The sequence below is a fragment of the Heptranchias perlo genome, chromosome 16, assembly GCF_035084215.1.
Source record: "Heptranchias perlo isolate sHepPer1 chromosome 16, sHepPer1.hap1, whole genome shotgun sequence".
Taxonomy (NCBI): Eukaryota; Metazoa; Chordata; class Chondrichthyes; order Hexanchiformes; family Hexanchidae; genus Heptranchias; species Heptranchias perlo.
In genome coordinates this window covers 6,950,436-6,964,448 of record NC_090340.1, presented here as the reverse complement: position 1 = coordinate 6,964,448, position 14,013 = coordinate 6,950,436, and the positions used below count along the sequence as shown (strand labels likewise).

General features: G+C 47.3%; 1 protein-coding gene across 1 annotated transcript in view; it reads left to right on the top strand.

Annotated features, from left to right (window-relative positions):
• hydin (HYDIN axonemal central pair apparatus protein) overlaps positions 1-14,013 on the top strand; it is a 1,099,250-nt gene that overhangs the window by 932,121 nt on the left and 153,116 nt on the right. Inside the window, exon 71 of the mRNA XM_067997614.1 lies at positions 10,951-11,160. Coding sequence (XP_067853715.1) covers positions 10,951-11,160 — 210 coding nt within the window. The remainder of the gene's footprint in view (positions 1-10,950; positions 11,161-14,013) is intronic.

The following is a 14,013-nucleotide window of genomic DNA, read 5'->3' as shown; positions in this document are numbered from 1 at the left end:
TACGAAGGGGAAGTCATGTCTGACAAATTTGCTTGAGTTCTTTGAGGACATAATGTACAGGGTGGATAAAGGGGAACCAGTGGTCCTGTGTGTATTTAGACTTCCAGAAGGCATTCGACAAGGTGCCACATAAAAGATTATTGCTCAAGATAAAGAATCACTGGATTGGGGGTAATATTCTGGCATGGGTGGAGGATTGGTTATCTAACAGGAAGCAGAGAGTTGGGATAAATGGTTCATTCTCGGACTGGCAACCAGTAGCCAGTGGTGTTCCGCAGGGGTCGGTGCTGGGTCCCCAACTCTTTACAATCTATATTAACGATTTGGAGGAGGGGACCGAGTGTAACATATCAAAGTTTGCAGATGATACAAAGATGGGAGGGAAAGTAGAGAGTGAGGAGGACATAAAAAACCTACAAGGGGATATAGACAGGCTGGGTGAGTGGGTGGAGATTTGGCAGATGCAATACAATATTGGAAAATGTGAGGTTATGCACTTTGGCAGGAAAAATCAGAGAGCAAGTTATTATCTTAATGGCGAGAAACTGGAAAGTACTGCAGTACAAAGGGATCTGGGGGTCCTAGTGCAAGAAAATTAAAAAGTTAGTATGCAGGTGCAGCAGGTGATCAAGAAGGCCAACGGAATGTTGGCTTTTATTGCTAGGGGGATAGAATCTAAAAACAGGGCGGTATTGCTGCAGTTATATGAGGTATTGGTGAGACCGCACCTGGAATACTGCATACAGTTTTGGTGTCCATACTTAAGAAAAGACATACTTGCTCTTGAGGCAGTATAAAGAAGGTTCACTCGGTTAATCCCGGAGATGAGGGGGTGGACATATGAGGAGAGGTTGAGTAGATTGGGACTCTACTCATTGGAGTTCAGAAGAATGAGAGGCGATCTTATTGAAACATATAAGATTGTGAAGGGGCTTGATCGGGTGGATGCGGTAAGGATGTTCCCAAGGATGGGTGAAATTAGAACGAGGGGCTGCTCTTTCAAAACTGAGATGAGGAGAAACTTCTTCACTCAGAGGGTGGTAGGTCTGTGGAATTTGCTGCCCCAGGAAGCTGTGGAAGCTACATCATTAAATAAATTTAAAACAGAAATAGACAGTTTCCTAGAAGTAAAGGGAATTAGGGGTTACGGGGAGCGGGCAGGAAATTGGACATGAATTTAGATTTGAGGTTAGGATCAGATCAGCCATGATCTTATTGAATTACGGAGCAGGCTCGAGGGGCCGATTGGCCTACTCCTGCTCCTGTTTCTTACAGGGAGTTCCCGGGAATCTGTCAGTATTTACGGGGAGTTCCCCGGAATGTGTCAGTATTTGCAGGAGGTCCCCACGAATGTGTCTGTATTTACAGGAGTTTTTCAGGAGTATGTCAGTATCCACAGGGTGTTCCAAGGAACGTGTCAGTAATTACAGGGAGTTCCTATAGGTGTGTCAGTATTTGCAGAGGATTCCAAAAAGTTTGTCAGTATTTACAAGATGTTCCCAGTCGTGTGTCAATATTTACATGAGGGTGCCAATAGAGTGTCAGTATTAACAGGGGGTTTACAGGAGTGTGCCAGTATTTACTAGGAGTTTCCAGGAGTGTGCCAGTATTTACTGGGGTTTACAGTAGTGTGTCAGTATTTACTGGGAGTTTCCAGGAGAGTGTCAGTATTTACTGGGTTTTACAGGAGTGTGTCAGTATTTACTGGGGTTTACAGGAGTGTGTCATTATTTACTGGGGTTTACAGGAGTGTGTCAGTATTTACTGGGGTTTACAGGAGTGTGTCAGTATTTACTGGGGTTTACAGGAGTGTGTCAGTATTTACTGGGGTTTACAGGAGTGTGCCAGTATTTACTGGGGTTTGCAGGAGTGTGTCAGTATTTACTCGGAGTTTCCAGGAGTGTGCCAGTATTTACTGGGGTTTACAGGAGTGTGTCAGTATTTACTGGGATTTACAGGAGTGTGCCAGTATTTACTGGGGTTTACAGGAGTGTGCCAGTATTTACTGGGGTTTACAGGAGTGTGTCATTATTTACTGGGGTTTACAGGAGTGTGTCATTATTTACTGGGGTTTACAGGAGTGTGTCAGTATTTACTGGGGTTTACAGGAGTGTGTCAGTATTTATTGGGGTTTACAGGAGTGTGTCAGTATTTATTGGGGTTTACAGGAGTGTGTCAGTATTTACTGGGGTTTACAGGAGTGTGCCAGTATTTACTGGGGTTTACAGGAGTGTGTCAGTATTTACTCGGAGTTTCCAGGAGTGTGCCAGTATTTACTGGGGTTTACAGGAGTGTGTCATTATTTACTGGGGTTTACAGGAGTGTGTCAGTATTTACTGGGGTTTACAGGAGTGTGCCAGTATTTACTGGGGTTTACAGGAGTGTGTCATTATTTACTGGGGTTTCAGGAGTGTGTCATTATTTACTGGGGTTTACAGGAATGTATCAGTATTTACAGGGTTTTCCCAGGAGTGTATCAGTATATTCATGGGGTTCCTTGGAATGTGTCAGTATTAACAGTGGGTTTCCTGAAGTGTGTCATTATTTATAGGGCGTTCCCAGGAATGTGTCTGTATTTACAAGGGGTTCCTGAGTGTGTGTCAGTATTTACGGGATGTTCCCATGAATCTGTCAGTATTTACAGGGAGTTCCTGAGTATGTGTCAGTATTTACAGGGAGTTCCTGAGTATGTGTCAGTATTTACAGGGAGTTCCTGAGTATGTGTCAGTATTTACAGGGAGTTCCTGAGTATGTGTCAGTATTTACAGGGAGTTCCTGAGTATGTGTCAGTATTTACAGGGAGTTCCTGAGTATGTGTCAGTATTTACAGGGAGTTCCTGAGTATGTGTCAGTATTTACGGGATGTTCCCATGAATCTGTCAGTATTTACAGGGAGTTCCTGAGTATGTGTCAGTATTTACAGGGAGTTCCTGAGTTTGTGTCAGTATTTACAGGGAGTTCCTGAGTATGTGTCAGTATTTACAGGGAGTTCCTGAGTATGTGTCAGTATTTACAGGGAGTTCCTGAGTATGTGTCAGTATTTACAAGGGGTTCCCTAAAGTGTGTCAGTATCTATAGGGGTTTCCTGGTGATGATTCAGTATTTACAGGGGGCTTCTGGGAATGTGTCAGTATTTACAGTGGATTCCCAAGAATCTGTCAGAATGTTCAGGAGGTTTCCAGGAGTGCATCCGTATTTATAGGGGGTTCCCAGAAATCTGTCAGTATTTACAGGGAGTTCCCGGGAATGTGCCATATTTGCAGGAGATTCCCACGAATGTGTCTGTATTGACAGGAGGTTTTCAGGAGTGTGTCAGTATATACTGGAGTTTCTCACAAATGTGTCAGTATTTATAGGGGATTCCCAGGAGTGTGTCAGCATTTACAGTGGTTCCCTGGAGTCTGTTAGTATTTACAGGGGGTGTCAGTACTTACAGGTGGTTCCCAAGGGTATGTCAATATTTACAGTGTGTTCCCAGGAGTGTGTCAGTGTTTATAGTGGGTTCCCTGGAGTGTGTCAGCATTTACAGGTGGTTCCCAAGCATGTGTCAGTATTTACTGGGGATTCCCAGTCGTGTGTTAGTATTTACAAAGTGTTCCCAATCGTGTGTCAGTATTTTCAGGATGTTCCCAGGAATCTGTCAATATTTGTAAGGGGTTCCCATGAGTGAGCCAGTTTTTACAGGCGGCACCCAGGAGTGTGTCAATATTTCCAGAAGATTCCCAGGAATGTGTCACTATTTACAGGGGGTTCCCAGCAGTGTGTCAGTATTTACAGGGGTCCCCTGGAGTGTGTCAGTATTTACAGGGGTTCCCAAGAGTGTGTCAGTATTTACAGTTTATTCCCAGGAATGTGTCACTATTTACAGGGGGTTCCCAGCAGTGTGTCAGTATTTACAGGGGTCCCCTGGAGTATGTCAGAAGATAAGAACATAAGAAATAGGAGCAGAAGCCATACGGCCCCTTGAGCCTGCTCCACCATTCAATCTGATCATAGCTGATCTTCGACCTCAGCTCCACTTTCCGCCCGATCCCCATATTCCTTGATTTCCCTAGTGTCCAAAAATGTATCGATCTCAGCCTTGAATATATTCAATGACTCAGCATCCACAGCCCTATGGGTAGAGAATTCTAAAGATTCATAATGCTCTGCGTGAAGGAATTCCTCCTCATCTCAGTCTTGAATGGCCGACCCCTTATCCTGAGACTGTGCCCATGGTTCTAAACTCTCCAGCCTGGGAAAACAATCTCTCAGCATCTACCCTGTCAAGCCCCCTCATAATCTTGTATGTTTCAATGAGATCATCTCCCCTTATTCTAAACTCCAGAGAGTACAGGCCCATTCCACTCAACCTCTCCTCAAAGGACAACCCTCTCATCCCAGGAATTAATCTAGTGAACCGTCGTTGCACCGCCTCGAAGGCAAGTATATCCTTCCTTAGATAATGAGACCAAAACTGTACACAGTACTCCAGGTGAGGTCTCACTAAAGCCCTGTACAACTATAGTAAGATTTCCCTACTCTTGTACTCCAACCCCCTTGCAATAAAGGCCAACATGCCATTTGCCTTCCAAATTGCCTGCTGTACCTGTGTGCTAACTTTCTGTGTTTCTTGTACAAGGACACACTTCTTGCCCACTCATTTAATCTGTCTATATCCCTTTGCAGACTCTTTGGGCCTGATATTAGGAGGGAGGCGGGTTGCCAGCAGGGGGTCGACTGGGCGCATGGGTAACCCGCCCAGTAAAATCGGTGGGTTCCCCACGCGATTGTAAGTAAATTGAAGCCACTTACCTTGGCTTCCGGGTTTCATGCTGGAAAGCTGCGCAGCGGACGGACTGCGCACCCGCATCACAGGCTGTCAGCTGGAGGAGCTCTATTTAAAGGGGCAGTCCTCCACTGACTGATGCTGCAAAAAGGAGCCAAAATTACAGCATGGAGCAGCCTAGGGGGAAGGCTGCTCCCAGGTTTAATGATGCCTCACTCCAGGTCCTACTGGATGGGGTGAGGAGGAGGGGGAGAACAGAGATCTTCTCCCCGGCAGACAGGAGGAAGTGGCCTGCCTCTGCCACCAGGAAGGCCTGGCTTGAGGTGGCAGAGGAGGTCACCTGCGCCACCAACATATCACACATCTGCATACAGTGCAGGAGGCGCTTCAATGACCTAAGTAGGTCAGCCGAAGTGAGTACACTTACTCATTCCCCTAAACTCCATCTGCCACATCACTGCCCCCACCCCACATCTCCTTCTGCACTGCCAACACTACTCTATCACATCACTCCTCACACTCACTCAAAGCACATCCTCATCTTACCTGAACTTACTCACCTCGCCAGTACTCATCCCGCCACTACCACTCAACCCAATCCTCATACAATCTCATGGCTCTATCTCATACTCACCCTCTCATGCATCTCTTTCACGGTCAGCCTCACCCCACCTGCCACTACCTGTGCTGCAGCCACAGGGCATGCATCACATGTGTGCAACAGGAAGCGTAAGGCAAACGTGTCGTGAGCATGAAGGGGATGCACAAGGGTGTTTGAGGGTTTGTCATGGTTTTTACTTATATTTGATTTCTGATCAACTCTCATTACATATTATATTGTCACCACTACTACCACGTCTTGGCCATTCTTGATTAGCTTATGCAATAATGCCCTTTCATGAGGTTCTCCATGAAGACCCTTGATGCCACCCATTGGCTCACCCTACAGTGGGTAGTTGCACGACTACTTTGTGCAGGTGCCTGTTGCGCAGCACTGTGTTGTGTAGCTCCACGTGGCGGAGGTGGACGGCGTGCCTGGGGAGGCAGGTGATGTTGGTCGTCCTCCTGTGGAGTGATGAATGCAGCAATGGAACTCTCCCCCCCCACCAATCCTGACAGTGTGAGTGTGAGGGGGTCCACAAAGTAGGTAAATGTATTTGGACAGCAGAGTTTAGGGTATGATTTAATAATTTGGAGTGTGGAGACAACGGTGTGGCAGGCAAAACTTTGTCTGAGGTGACAGAGTGCCCTGCTGCAATGAATGAGGGTTTACCCCACACATGTTAAATGGACCTCTGCAGCTGCCACTGGCTGCTGGCGACAACACGTTTGTTTAAACAGGGAGTGTTTCCCCCAGCATGGTAAACACGCTCTGGTCGTCCAAAATCTGAATCCTCCTAAAATCTCCAACTAATGAGGTCTATAAACGACCTCAAGTACCCAGATAATGTTCTTAAGTGGGATCCCGCAGACTTTGATTGCCGTTGGGAGTCCCGAATGCGGGGGCTGCACGCACCGATTCGCGTCATTGGGCGGGTTGGAGCCGGGCTCAGACCCGGTCCGGGAATCCCCAATTTTAAGACCCCCCCCCCCCAACCACGAACGTACCTGCTCGGCCATCCGAAAATTGACCCCTTTGTGTCCTCCTCACAGCTTACTTTCCCACCTGGCTTTGTATCGTCAGCAAACTTAGATACATTACACTCGGTCCCTTCATCTCAGTTATTAATATAGATTGTAAATAGCTGTGGCCCAAGCACTGATCCTTGCGGCACCCCACTAGTTACAGCCTGCCAACCTGAGAATGATTGATGATTAACCAATCATCAATCCATGCTAATATATTTCCCCCAAACCCATGAGCCTTTACCTTGTGTAACAACCTTTTATGTGGCACCTTATCGAATGCCGCAGACTGTGTCAGTATTTACAGGGGGTTTCAAGGAGTGTGTCAGTATTTACAGGGGATTCCCAGGAGTGTGTCAGTATTTACAGGGGGTTCCCAGGAGTGTGTCAGTAATTACAGGGGGTTCCCAGGAGTGTGTCAGTATTTACAGGGGATTCCCAGGAGTCTGTCAGGATTTACAGGGGATTCCCAGGAGTCTGTCAGGATTTACAGGGGATTCCCAGGAGTGTGTCAGGATTTACAGGGGGTTCCCAGGAGTGTGTCAGTATTTACAGGGGATTCCCAGGAGTGTGTCAGGATTTACAGGGGGTTCCCAGGAGTGTGTCAGTATTTACAGGGGATTCCCAGGAGTGTGTCAGGATTTACAGGGGATTCCCAGGAGTGTGTCAGTATTTACAGGGGGTTCCCAGGAGTGTGTCAGTATTTACAGGAGAATCCCTGGAGTTTGCCAGTATTTACAGGGGGTTCCCAGGAGTGTGTCAGTATTTACAGGAGAATCCCTGGAGTTTGCCAGTATTTACAGGGGGTTCCCAGGAGTGTGTCAGTATTTACAAGCGGTTCCCAGGAGTGTGTCAGTATTTACAGGGGATTCCCAGGAGTCTGTCAGGATTTACAGGGGATTCCCAGGAGTCTGTCAGGATTTACAGGGGATTCCCAGGAGTGTGTCAGGATTTACAGGGGGTTCCCAGGAGTGTGTCAGTATTTACAGGGGATTCCCAGGAGTGTGTCAGGATTTACAGGGGGTTCCCAGGAGTGTGTCAGTATTTACAGGGGATTCCCAAGAGTGTGTCAGGATTTACAGGGGATTCCCAGGAGTGTGTCAGGATTTACAGGGGGTTCCCAGGAGTGTGTCGGTATTTACAGGAGAATCCCTGGAGTTTGCCAGTATTTACAGGGGGTTCCCAGGAGTGTGTCAGTATTTACAGGGGGTTCCCAGGAGTGTGTCAGTATTTACAGGGGGTTCCCAGGAATGTGTCAGTATTTACAGGGGGTTCCCAGGGGTTTGTCAGTATTTACAGGGGGTTCCCAGGAATGTGTCAGTATTTACAGGGGGTTCCCAGGGGTTTGTCAGTATTTACAGGGGGTTCCCAGGAATGTGTCAGTATTTACAGGGGGTTCCCAGGGGTTTGTCAGTATTTACCGGGGGTTCCCAAGAATGTGTCAGTATTTACAGGGGGTTCCCAGGGGTTTGTCAGTATTTACAGGGGGTTCCCAGGAATGTGTCAGTATTTACAGGGGGTTCCCAGGAGTCTGTCAGGATTTACAGGGGATTCCCAGGAGTGTGTCAGGATTTACAGGGGGTTCCCAGGAGTGTGTCAGTATTTACAGGGGATTCCCAGGAGTGTGTCAGGATTTACAGGGGGTTCCCAGGAGTGTGTCAGTATTTACAGGGGATTCCCAGGAGTGTGTCAGGATTTACAGGGGATTCCCAGGAGTGTGTCAGGATTTACAGGGGGTTCCCAGGAGTGTGTCAGTATTTACAGGAGAATCCCTGGAGTTTGCCAGTATTTACAGGGGGTTCCCAGGAGTGTGTCAGTATTTACAGGGGGTTCCCAGGAGTGTGTCAGTATTTACAGGGGATTCCCAGGAGTCTGTCAGTATTTACAGGGGGTTTCAAGGAGTGTGTCAGTATTTACAGGGGATTGCCAGGAGTGTGTCAGGATTTACAGGGGGTTCCCAGGAGTGTGTCAGTATTTACAGGGGATTCCCAGGAGTGTGTCAGGATTTACAGGGGATTCCCAGGAGTGTGTCAGTATTTACAGGGGGTTCCCAGGAGTGTGTCAGTATTTACAGGAGAATCCCTGGAGTTTGCCAGTATTTACAGGGGGTTCCCAGGAGTGTGTCAGTATTTACAGGAGAATCCCTGGAGTTTGCCAGTATTTACAGGGGGTTCCCAGGAGTGTGTCAGTATTTACAAGCGGTTCCCAGGAGTGTGTCAGTATTTACAGGGGATTCCCAGGAGTGTGTCAGGATTTACAGGGGATTCCCAGGAGTCTGTCAGGATTTACAGGGGATTCCCAGGAGTGTGTCAGGATTTACAGGGGGTTCCCAGGAGTGTGTCAGTATTTACAGGGGATTCCCAGGAGTGTGTCAGGATTTACAGGGGGTTCCCAGGAGTGTGTCAGTATTTACAGGGGATTCCCAAGAGTGTGTCAGGATTTACAGGGGATTCCCAGGAGTGTGTCAGGATTTACAGGGGGTTCCCAGGAGTGTGTCGGTATTTACAGGAGAATCCCTGGAGTTTGCCAGTATTTACAGGGGGTTCCCAGGAGTGTGTCAGTATTTACAGGGGGTTCCCAGGAGTGTGTCAGTATTTACAGGGGGTTCCCAGGAATGTGTCAGTATTTACAGGGGGTTCCCAGGGGTTTGTCAGTATTTACAGGGGGTTCCCAGGAATGTGTCAGTATTTACAGGGGGTTCCCAGGGGTTTGTCAGTATTTACAGGGGGTTCCCAGGAATGTGTCAGTATTTACAGGGGGTTCCCAGGGGTTTGTCAGTATTTACCGGGGGTTCCCAGGAATGTGTCAGTATTTACAGGGGGTTCCCAGGGGTTTGTCAGTATTTACAGGGGGTTCCCAGGAATGTGTCAGTATTTACAGGGGGTTCCCAGGAGTCTGTCAGGATTTACAGGGGATTCCCAGGAGTGTGTCAGGATTTACAGGGGGTTCCCAGGAGTGTGTCAGTATTTACAGGGGATTCCCAGGAGTGTGTCAGGATTTACAGGGGGTTCCCAGGAGTGTGTCAGTATTTACAGGGGATTCCCAGGAGTGTGTCAGGATTTACAGGGGATTCCCAGGAGTGTGTCAGGATTTACAGGGGGTTCCCAGGAGTGTGTCAGTATTTACAGGAGAATCCCTGGAGTTTGCCAGTATTTACAGGGGGTTCCCAGGAGTGTGTCAGTATTTACAGGGGGTTCCCAGGAGTGTGTCAGTATTTACAGGGGATTCCCAGGAGTCTGTCAGTATTTACAGGGGGTTTCAAGGAGTGTGTCAGTATTTACAGGGGATTGCCAGGAGTGTGTCAGGATTTACAGGGGGTTCCCAGGAGTGTGTCAGTATTTACAGGGGATTCCCAGGAGTGTGTCAGGATTTACAGGGGATTCCCAGGAGTGTGTCAGTATTTACAGGGGGTTCCCAGGAGTGTGTCAGTATTTACAGGAGAATCCCTGGAGTTTGCCAGTATTTACAGGGGGTTCCCAGGAGTGTGTCAGTATTTACAGGAGAATCCCTGGAGTTTGCCAGTATTTACAGGGGGTTCCCAGGAGTGTGTCAGTATTTACAAGCGGTTCCCAGGAGTGTGTCAGTATTTACAGGGGATTCCCAGGAGTCTGTCAGGATTTACAGGGGATTCCCAGGAGTCTGTCAGGATTTACAGGGGATTCCCAGGAGTGTGTCAGTATTTACAGGGGGTTCCCAGGAGTGTGTCAGTATTTACAGGGGATTCCCAGGAGTGTGTCAGGATTTACAGGGGGTTCCCAGGAGTGTGTCAGTATTTACAGGGGATTCCCAAGAGTGTGTCAGGATTTACAGGGGATTCCCAGGAGTGTGTCAGTATTTACAGGGGGTTCCCAGGAGTGTGTCGGTATTTACAGGAGAATCCCTGGAGTTTGCCAGTATTTACAGGGGGTTCCCAGGAGTGTGTCAGTATTTACAGGGGGTTCCCAGGAATGTGTCAGTATTTACAGGGGGTTCCCAGGAATGTGTCAGTATTTACAGGGGGTTCCCAGGGGTTTGTCAGTATTTACAGGGGGTTCCCAGGAATGTGTCAGTATTTACAGGGGGTTCCCAGGGGTTTGTCAGTATTTACCGGGGGTTCCCAGGAATGTGTCAGTATTTACAGGGCGTTCCCAGGGGTTTGTCAGTATTTACAGGGGGTTCCCAGGAGTGTGTCAGTATTTACAGGGGGTTCCCAGGAATGTGTCAGTATTTACAGGGGGTTCCCAGGAATGTGTCAGTATTTACAGGGGGTTCCCAGGAATGTGTCAATATTTACAGGGATTTCCTGCCACTGGCACCGAACTTTGGCCTGTCGCTGACATTGACAGAGTGTTGGTCTGACACTGACGCTAACAGAGTGTTGGACTGACACTGACAGAATGTTGGCCTCTGACTGACATCAGAGCTGTCTGAGCTTGCCTACTCATAACTATTTAAAGGGGAGTGGGAGATGAAATAGGTAATTAAGCAAACTAGCTGTATTTCTAGAAATTCTTTATATCCAACTAACTTGCAATATGCTCTGTGTTTTATGCTTAATTTATTTTTTTACTGATTAGTTTGGCCATCTGCATGCTGGGTGTGCGAAGGACATGACAATGACATTTAAGTCAGACCAACCCGTTACATACAGCCACCACGCAGTAAAATGCATGGTGTCAAAAATCACCTTCCCGGTGCCTGCAGACCAGGTTCTCGATTGGGACAATCGTCTGACCATTGTGAAGTGGATCGATGCTGGAAAGGGAGTTCGACCAGCCAAGAAAAAGGTGAGTTACTGACTAAAACCAACGTGTGTGAGTGCAGTTTATATTTGTGTGGATGCACTACTCTTGCATTAGTCACTGGGCCTTTATATTCCCAGCCTTTCAATTCTGGCGGTGTCCTTCACTGTGGGCTTTGGCCCTGCACAGGGTTCTCAATCCAAAAAACACCAATTTAACACCAGTTGAAGTAATTGTTAAGCTAAGTTACTGAGGGTCTAAACGGGGTCGAGGTGCAAAGGGATCAAGGGGTACACATTCACAAATCATTAAAAGGCAGCAATGCACTTTAACAAAACTATAACAAGAGCAAACAAAGCACTGGGGTTCATTTCTAGAGGGATAGAATTCAAAAGCAGAGAAGTTGTGTTAAACTTATATCGAAACTTGGTTCGACCACGCTTAGAATATTGTGCACAGTTCCAGGCTCCATATTAGAAAACGGATATAGAAGCACTGGAGAAGGTGTAATAATGATTTAATAGGATGATACCAGAACTGGGAGGTTATAACTATCAGGGAGGATTGAGCAGGCTGGGGCTTTGTTCTCTAGAAAAGAGAAGACTGAGAAGTTTTTTAAATTATGAAGAGACTCGATAGGGTAGATATAGAGAAGATGTTTCCACTTGTGGGGAGCATAGGGGCCATAAATACAAGATAGTCACTAATAAATCCAATATTGAATTCAGGAGGAAGAGAGAGAGCAGGGTAGGGAATATAGGGCTGGAGGAGATTGCAGAGTTAGGGTGGGGTGAGGCCATGGTAGGATTTAAAGTTGTGAATGAGGATTTTAAATTTGAGGAATTGGAAGGAGAGTCATTGTAGATTAGTGAGGATAGGGATGATGGATGAGCTGGAAAACACAAGAAAACCATCAGTGGGTTTATCAGAAATCTTATAATGAATAACACCCCATTATACGTACCAGTCCATTAAAAGCAGCTTCTGCTGTACTACTATGTTCAGTGCTCCTCTCACCTTTCCACACTTATTCCTCCTAAGCTGCAATTACATTGCCCTATGCATTCTTTGCCCTCCTGCATCCCCAGCATGTTAAAATCAAGACTTCTACTCTACCTTATTCTGTGTCAGAACCTCAAACACGTGGAACTCCTTCCCTCCCTTCTTCCAACAGTCTGTTTCACATAATCACTGGGCGCTAAATTGGGCCGTGTAGCGCCCGTTGTTTCAGCGCAATGTGGCCCCGCGAGGTGCCAAGATGGCGTCTTGGCTGCACATGCACGTTTCTACCGTAACGTGCGTCGGGTGCCATCTTGGTATAGGCGTTAGCGCAGGCGCAAATACCGAACGCTGGAAGCATGTAAAGTAGAGAGAAAATTATTACAATCAGTGTGCAGCGCTGATTTAAAGTGATAGACACCAGTTTGGCACTTAACGTTCAACTCAACGCTTAGTCTTAACCCCGACCATCTGAACATGTCTTAGAGTGCCTGGAGGACCCCCACCAGCGCTATTTAAAGGGACCACGCAGGATTTATAGGTTAGTGGCTGGATTATTGCTTCTGGCTGCCGATACATTTGTAACTTTTGTTGGCGGTCTCCTATATGTGAATACTAGGACGCGGGGACATAGCCTAACATTTAGAGCCAGGACGAGCAGGAGTGAATTTGGGAAACGCTTCTACACGCAAAGAGTGGGAGAAGTTTGGAACGCTCTACTGCAGACGGCAGTTGATTCTAAATCAATTGTGAATTCTAAATCTGAGATTGATAGATTTCTGAGAACCAGGGTATTAAGGGATATGGGGCTAAGGCGGGTATATGGAGTTAGGTCACAGGTCCACCATGATCTCATTGAATGGCGGAACAAGCTCGAGGGGTAAATGCCACTGGCTGATTTTCCCCTCGCTGGCTCCGGTACACTGAGTCCAATAGCAGCATCTCTACAGCCTCTGAGATCAGCTAATTTAGCAGGGATCGGGAGTTGAACTTGGGACCTTCTGGTCTGCATAGCTCAGTTTACACACTCACTTTACCAATTTAGCCTTCGGCAGTGATGGAGATTTTTTTTAAGTTGAAGAACAGGAATACATTGATAATACTGGGGTGCTCTCTGCCAGAGGTAACTTTCTCAGAAATGCTATTTAAAGTCACTTGCTGCCTCCTGATATGCGCCACCTTCTCCTGCAAGAAAGCGGGACATATGTCTGGGTGATGTGCCTGTCATGGTTGAATAGCTGCCAGTGTGTGGGGCCTGTGAGTTGTGGGTGGGCAGCTTGAAACAGTGGTAATGTGTAAGGATGAGAGGAAGCATCTGATTGGAAGAATTGAGTACTGATTGAAAGAGTTTGTTGGTATGTGGGTGATGAGGGTGTAGTGTGTGGTGCAGTTGGTAGTTGACACCACTTGAGAGTTGACCTCACTCACCTTGACCACTCGTTTCAAAGCATTGAACTTCTTCCTGCACTGCATCCATGTTCGTGGTGCTATGCGCCTGGCATTGACTTCATCCTCTACTGCCTCCCGCTGCCTTTTGGGCATGTGTCTGGAGGGCCTCTTGCCCCCCTCCTTCTGTCCACCTTTTACACCAAGCCTCTAGTGCACCAGCAGAGAACCTTGGTGCACATACTCTTGTAGGCCTGGTACAAACTCAGATCGACAGATTGGTGAGGTCTGGTCTGCAGATTGGAGGATGTGGGATTTAGTAGTGCGCAACCTTTATTCAATGTTTTAACATAACTCATCACTGTGTAAACATAGGGACAGGACCTACATCTGTGTTTTACATGCGTGATGTTTGATCTCCGTTCATACTCCGCGCAGACAGCAGACTGTTATTTTTAGCAAATAATAGGTACCGTCTACCTTTAAGAGATTTTAAATGACATCCCCCTTTTA